Genomic DNA, 7,222 nt, shown 5'->3' with positions numbered 1-7,222 from the left:
GATGCGCTCTTGCGTGTCTGTATGCGCGCGGAACTTCCATGCTCTGCTGCCGACATGATGGCGACAGCGGCATTGGTGAACCGTTTGAATACCCGTCGTCGTCGTCGTCGTCGTCATCATCATCATCATCATCATCATCGTAATAGCCCTCTACCTCCTCTGTGCCTGTGCCTGTGCCTGGAAGTGCGCTGACATTCCCAGTTCCCTCTGCATGCACACGATGACAGTACCGAGGCAGCCGCCGGCGCATCACGGGCTCCGATGCTGGTGACTCAATGAAGCTGCCCAAAGATGGATTCAAGGACCGTGGTAGCATCTGCAGGCCGCGTGCTGATGGGCGGGCTGGTGTGCGGTATGTGCGTCGCTCAGCTGATGTTGGGAGTCTCGGCGGTTCGCTTAATTCGTGCATCCGGTGCGTTGGAGTGATATTACGTCGCGGGGTGGTCAGGGCTTGCATCAGTACTGGCTCGTCTTCATCATCTGTTGATTCGCCATTGCCGGGTCTCTGCTGCTGGCAACCACCTATGTTTTGCGGGTACCCGCTTCGTCTACTTGTGCGCAACGCAGTAGCCGACATGGGCAGCGGGGGCCTCCCAATATCAGTAATGGAATAAACGGTGCGATTTCTGGCTATCCGGTCACTAGCAGACATAGCTGGCTCGGCCAGCTGCAGATCAGATGTTCCCTCTGACGGCTCCCTTGATGATACCCTAGGCATACTAGGTGATGGCCGCAGATTCGCACTGTGGTATCGGGATTTCAGCCGCGCGCTATACGACCGCAATGTCTGTTCGTCCTCCGATACTGTATCACTACCGCTGTCCTCAGCACCATCACCATTTCTAGTCAGCAACCGTGCTGGGGTGACATTCTGCGACAAGCCAGATCTTGCAAACGCAGGCTTTGGTGTGTTGTGTGCCATCCACCGCCGGCGTCCTGGTAGTGGTGGGCTTGTTGCTGTGACAAGCGCTAACACATCCAGCTGACTAGCTGGAATTGCAGATGCCACTGACACTGGCACTAGCGACCCAGGCTCTGACACGTTGTGTGCGATGCCCACTGCTGCGCTGTCCGCTTTTGCTTCCTGCAAACCCGTACCTTCGCTGATAGCGTGCGAGAGGTGTGGTTTGGGTGTTTTTTGGTCCAGCCGCATTGCAGCCCGTGTGCTGGGTGAGTTGGGCGGCGACGGTGATCCAGAATGCGTACCAAGTGAGCCTCGCCGCGACTCGACATGCAGCATTGCTGGCATCTCCGACTCGTGCTGCTGCTTTGACGTGCTGGTCATGGCTGGCGGAGATGCCAGCGATGCCAGGATTCCAAGTGGACTCTCTGTGGCGTCTACATATAAGGCCATGGCATTAGCAGCAAGCTATATGGATTCTGTATGATAAGCAACCGCTTTGCCAATGTGTTACCTTGATTGATAGAGCTGTGCTTGCGAACTGGTGTGGCTTCTTTCATTGCCTTTGTGTGTCTATGTCTATTTTTGAGTTTCTTTGGCCGATCGATGCAATACAATTTGCGATCTACAATGTCTCTAGTCCTAACGGCGGCAAAAGCGTCTGTGCGTTAGTAGAGAAAAACCTAGCCAAGGCTGCAGATTGAGCTGGAAGAGGAACCAGCAAGGAACACGAAAGCAGCAAAAAATGGTGTTGCCGGAATGCAAGAGTTTGGCTATCCCCCTGTGGGTAAAGCGGCCGGCCATTGCACTATTCTCCTTACAGATCAATAGAAGCACTCTATTCGGCAGGTCGTGTGCGGTGGTACATAGAGTGAGTCGAAGAACAAAACGAGAAATGGACAAGAAGACGCAGGAACACAAGCTTGATTCGCAAACGCACCACCCCACTTCCACTATACAAGTAAGCAGAGAGGCAGCAAATTCCTTTCCATGCCACGGTGTACTGCTGAGGAAGAGAAGCAGCAAAGCCATTTACAGGTCGAGTGCAGTTTTTCGCGAGAAAGGCACAGGGCGTGGGTGCAAACAGGCTGGCAGTTATCTGCGTAGTTGGTCATGCGTGCGCGGCTCGCAGTACTATCCTCTGTCAAATCCAAACAGGTGTCCAGCGATGCCCAGACATGAGAATACCCGTAGCACGGCAGCTTTGCAGTATGCAGAAAAGCTCAAATTGCACTGTGCTGGCAAATTTCTAGCGTACCTGAATGTAGACACTGCAAGTGTAGTCTAGTGGCAGCAGCCAGTACACTTGTGAATGCCGCGAACCCGAATGTCTGTGCAGAGCAGGCGCTTCCCCCTCTTTGTGCTAAACAACCAGCGTCCAGGTGCTTGGCGCCAAAAAAGACACCCAGAGATAATGGCAACAAAGGGTATAAAGAGAAAAGGGGACAGAGCCGTGGAGTCTGGAGGGTCGACGTGAGACAGAGCGCCTTTGTTGACAATAAAAATACGGAATGTACTCAAGGCCGCGACCGAAATTCAAAGGAGGCAAGCGTGCGAGGGTATAATAATAAGAGGAAGAGCTACTGACGTGTAGATACAACGCAGGAGGGTGGAGCTAAAGGCGATAGAATGCGGATAGCATAGAGAAACCAACGAGAACACGGGTGAAAATGATAAACAACAGTTTTTTCTCCAGGCCAAAGGAAAAGGTTGTTTTGAAAATGGGCCACGCAGCCAATCATGCAATCAAGCGCATTCTCCAGAGCTCGCCAAAGTGAGGGCGCTGTGCGGAGGAGGCTTGGAAAATGGGCAGACGTATCCAGTTCGTATCAAGGCTGCTCTAGTTGCTCAACAAGGGAAAAGACATCATCAGCGAGAAAATTTTATCTGCATGGCACGGTCTGCCGCGATCCTGAATCCGTCGAGCACATCGCGAGCGGCTGCGGCATCGCGCGCTGACTCGTAATCAACAAACGCAATGCCCTGCTTGCCCTCGATCTGGCGCACCTGGCGGAAGCCAGCATACTGCTGGAACAGGCCCGCAAGCACATCGACCGACAAGCCCTCGGGCAGGTTGGCGACAAACAGCGTGGGCGCCGACACCCCCTCTGCATCTGCACCCTGCGGCCCGATCTCCTGCTCTGGCGCTTCCTCGGCTGGCGGCATGGGCCCAATGTCGCTGTCGTCGTCGCTGTCGTCGTCACGCATATCCTGCTCGCCATCAGATTCCTCGTCCGCGTCCCCAACAGCCCTCCGCTTCGCCTCATGCTCCTCTGCTTCCTCGCTGGCTTGCCGTTTGGCACCTTCGGTGATCCCCAGCAGGCGTTTCCGCTGCTCGGCGCTCGTGTGCTCGCGCTTCTCGCCATATTTGTACGTGCCGTCCTTTTGCGCAACCACGTCCGACTTGCTGAGGGCATATTCTATGCAGAGCGGTCGGCCAAAGACTGTGCGGCCGCTCAGGTGCCGCATGGCTGTGGTTGCGCTGGCGATGTCTGAGAATACTATAAACGCCTGGCCGCGCATTTTTGTGGTCTTCAGAGCAACAATGTCCAGGACGCGGCCGTACGAGACGCAGAGACTGTAGAGAGTCTCCTTGAGCACAGGCTTCTGGATTTTGTCGTTCAGGTTCCGTATGTACAGCGTCTGGTTGGGTGGTATCGCGGCCATGGCTATGGATAAATATGCAGATTCGCAAAAGCAGAATTTTCACGGAAATATATTTCAAGCCGACGTGGCCACTTTGCACCTTGTGGTATTGCCTGGATTTCAAAAAAGTTTACTGGCATCATTATCTTGCAGCATCAGCGGAGGCTGCCAAAGCCGTGGGACCGGGCAGACCGGCCAAACCCGCCCATGGTGTGCATCATGTCGAAGCCGTCAAACATGGAGCCGCCCGGGCCATGGCTCACCAGCGGCATGTGCTTGTTGCGACCGGCCTGCAGTGCAGCATTGGCACGCTGGGCCACATTGCGCACGGAGCCCACAGCGCTGGTGATGGCGCCTAGGTACGCGGCGATCTCGTAGTTGGTCTCTTCCTGCGCCATCGCCTTGTTGAACAGCGCATCGTCCAGCACCACAGGCCTGTTGCACAGCACGCGCTTCACCAGCTGCAGCACGTCAGGGTCGTACGGCGCCGTACCAGCGATGACCTGGGAAACATACGCCTGAAGAATACGGATGTCCTTGTGCAGCATCTCCAGTGCGTTGCGCTGGCCGGTCAGGAACATAGCGATTTTGGATGCATCTGCCAGTGTCTTGGCCGCCGCTCCGCCCACCATGGTCTCATCAGATACCATTGTAGACACGTTCGCCACATGATCAATGGCCACGCGCTCGGCCTCGCCGGTCTCTACAGCGATCCGTAGCGGCTCCAGGCGCGATGCCCATGCGATTTGGTCGTTGGCTGGTGTATTGCTGGTGTCCAGACCCTCGACGTAAATGGCCGGCTCCTCGTCATCCATCGCGTCACCATACAGCGCTGCCCGCGGCACTGCCGCTGGCGCCTGCGTCTCATACACGGCCACCGGCAGAGCCAGCCCGCTGCTGCCGCCCTCCTCGTCGCCCTGCCCCGCCATTGCCGCGTCAAACACCAGGAGCAGCGGTGTTGCATTCAGATTCATGATCTGCTGGTGCAGCGTACACATCAGCCGCGTCACCCGCAGGCTGGACGACACAAAGTACCAGCCAACAAGGTCGTCCTCGGGGAAAATCTGCCGCATGTGGTCCATGCGCTTCAGGTAGTGGGTGCTGTCAAGCTCGTACGTGCCGTCGTTGCGCGGCTGCCGGAACACCAGCTCAAACGAGTGGAACAGCTCGGTACGGCTCTCCTTCTGCCGCCCCAGTAGGGCTCCGCACACAAGCCCGGGCTCCTGCTTGCCGTGCTTGGTCTGCGCCAGCGTGCGCGTCGCGTGCTCTGAGATGTTCAGCAGCACCAGCGGGTGCACTGCGGCCGTAGCTGCGTTTCGCGAGGTCATTTGTCAGTAGGCCGTGTGGATTGCTGAAAATGGTCTTAAAACTGAAAAAAGTGTCAATTCGGGCTTTCTGCTGCGGGGAGAACAACAGAGAAGAGTGACCCTGGCCAGCCAGTCCGCTGCTGTGATGGAGCTGCAGCTCTGCCTGGAGTGCTGATGTCAACAGCGCCTGCCCCATGCCCCCGGCGAAATCGTCGCATAGAATACAAGTTTATTTTATTTTGCGTCGAAATGGACTCTAGTCGAAAGCGAGGGCTCTTGTAGATGCTGCGGCCGCTGCGTTACGGCTTCCGGAACTCGGTCAGCACCGGGTAAATGGCCTCGAACGCCTGGTAGATCTCACCACGCACCTTGGCGCCGGTCAGCACAATCTTGCCCGACACAAAAATCAGCAGCACGATCTTGGGTTTGACCATGCGGTAGATGAGGCCAGGGAACAGCTCTGGCTCATAGCTCGAGAACGTCCCGTGCGAGTATGCCAGGCCCTCGAGCCGGATCGGGAACTTGACGTCGCACGACCCGACGATGTTCTGGATCTTGAAGTCTGTGAACTTGGCCGGGAACCCGAGTTTTTGCACAATCCGCGCGTACTTGCGTGCCGCCAGCTTTGAGTCGTCCTCGGACTTTGCGCCGGTCACCACCATCTTGCCCGACGCGAAAATCAGCGCTGTGGTCTTGGGCTCGCGGATTCGCATGATGACGGCCGCAAAACGCTACTCAGTACACACAGCACCGTCAGCATAGAGTTGGGTGGATGAAATGTGAAACATGGATGCGCCGTGCGTGGGCTGGCCCCAGAGAGCTGGAGCATGCAAGGACGCGCCCCCCACTCCACACACACGGGGAGGGAGAGACGACCACTACCCGCGTGCCGCCTCCCCCACCCGCTGCGCCTCTTGGCCCGCAATAATTACCTTTGGATTGTACTCGGCGTTGCGCGCATGGAGCGCAATCGTCTTGAGGTCAAGACGGCAGTCCAGGTTGACCGTTGCAACAATGTTTCTAAGCAGTATTGGCAAAGATGGGCTTTTGAGAAACAGTCCTACCAACCGACAACACACCCGTCTCCTCTCTTCTGCAACACTTACTGTAATGTGGGCACGATGCCTGCGACACCAACGATGCCGTTCTCTGCAGCGGCGTCGTCGCCACCAGCAGCCGACGGCCCGGCCTCTGCTGGCGCTGCATCGGACGGGTTGGTGATGGCCGCAACGCTGTTGCTCCCGTTGCCGTTCGGCGACTTTGGCAGGCTCAGCGACTGGTCGCCCTGCACTGCGCTCTGTGTGTTGGGGGGCGTGACGAAGGCCATGGTATGTGCTTTTGTATGTAAACTGAGGGAAATATACGCGTGTGCTAATTACAGGATAGTGCTTACACCCGCCACTGAGGACTCGTCAAAACAAATTGGCAGTCCAGTTTGACGCGGGCTGGGTTTACGGGAGGCAAGCAGTCCACAAAAATAATTTATGGCCACAGGGAATGAGGGAGTGACGAGGCTCTAGTTGAAGAGAGAAAAACGCGCTTTCTCGTGCCAGCAACTGAAAAGTACTCGAAAAATGCGAGTGCTAAGGGATGGGGGAATGAAGGGGAAAGAGATTCGTGATGGGGAAGTTGGCGCCTTTATAAAGCGAGCCAGATTTTGGCGGGCGCGACTGGGCCCTTTTATACTCGCGCCGCCCACGCACTTATGGCGAGCAAGTGGGCTTTTTTCTGGCCCAATGTCAGTAATGGAGAAAATTTTTGATTTTTTTGGGGCGAGAGGGGAGACGAGAGAACCAGATATGTCGCGTCCTGATTGGCCGCGCCAAAACAATTGGCGTTTCGCAGCAAAGCGGCACAGCGATTGGGGGAACAGCACAGCCCCCATCACGTGTGGGACGATGAAGAGTGGCAGCGAAGAAAGCACAACCGGCAGAAGCGCGGGCCGTGGTGCAAGGGACGAGGAGGGGAAGGACATGGAGGATATCCTCTGAGGCTACCAGGGGATGTCTTGGGAGACCCTCGGCGGGCCCATCACAGGGAGGACGAAGACATTGGGAAGAGCTATTAAAACACTTATTAGAAGAGGCGGAGGAGAGCAGATGCAGAGAAGAAAGCGCTGTGCCCGCCTGCTGTGCTCCACCCATGCCAAAATTGCTGGGGAGGCGGTGGCGCTGTCCACAGCAGAGAATGGGCTGCAAGCACTGATCCGCGGATCAGCATTCGGTGATCCATCCGATCAGTGCATGAAAGCTGACTCGGTGACACACCATGGCCACTAGGCCGCCAGCGAGGTGCGGCATTCTCGCCAGTGCCACTGGACCATGGTGTGCCTGCGATGTCGGCGCAGACTTGTTGCGCTTTTGTGCCT

General features: G+C 56.5%; 1 protein-coding gene across 1 annotated transcript; it reads left to right on the top strand.

Annotated features, from left to right (window-relative positions):
* The first annotated feature begins 1,553 nt into the window (after nucleotides 1-1,553).
* On the top strand, nucleotides 1,554-2,313 carry DL89DRAFT_159798 (uncharacterized protein). The gene has a single exon (XM_040883637.1). The coding sequence runs from the start codon at nucleotides 1,647-1,649 to the stop codon at nucleotides 2,187-2,189; it is 543 nt and encodes a 180-aa protein (XP_040739353.1). The 5' UTR covers nucleotides 1,554-1,646; the 3' UTR covers nucleotides 2,190-2,313.
* Nucleotides 2,314-7,222: the final 4,909 nt, after the last annotated feature.

Source organism: Linderina pennispora (genome assembly GCF_002104995.1).
Source record: "Linderina pennispora strain ATCC 12442 chromosome Unknown DL89scaffold_68, whole genome shotgun sequence".
Lineage (NCBI taxonomy): Eukaryota > Fungi > Kickxellomycota > Kickxellomycetes > Kickxellales > Kickxellaceae > Linderina > Linderina pennispora.
The sequence above is the reverse complement of the archived record's forward strand: the minus strand, read 5'-3'. Positions and strand labels throughout refer to the sequence as shown.

Bases quoted from the DNA above. Each gene is read 5' to 3' on its own strand.
- DL89DRAFT_159798 (XM_040883637.1), top strand. From the start codon at position 1,647: ATGGTGTTGCCGGAATGCAAGAGTTTGGCTATCCCCCTGTGGGTAAAG.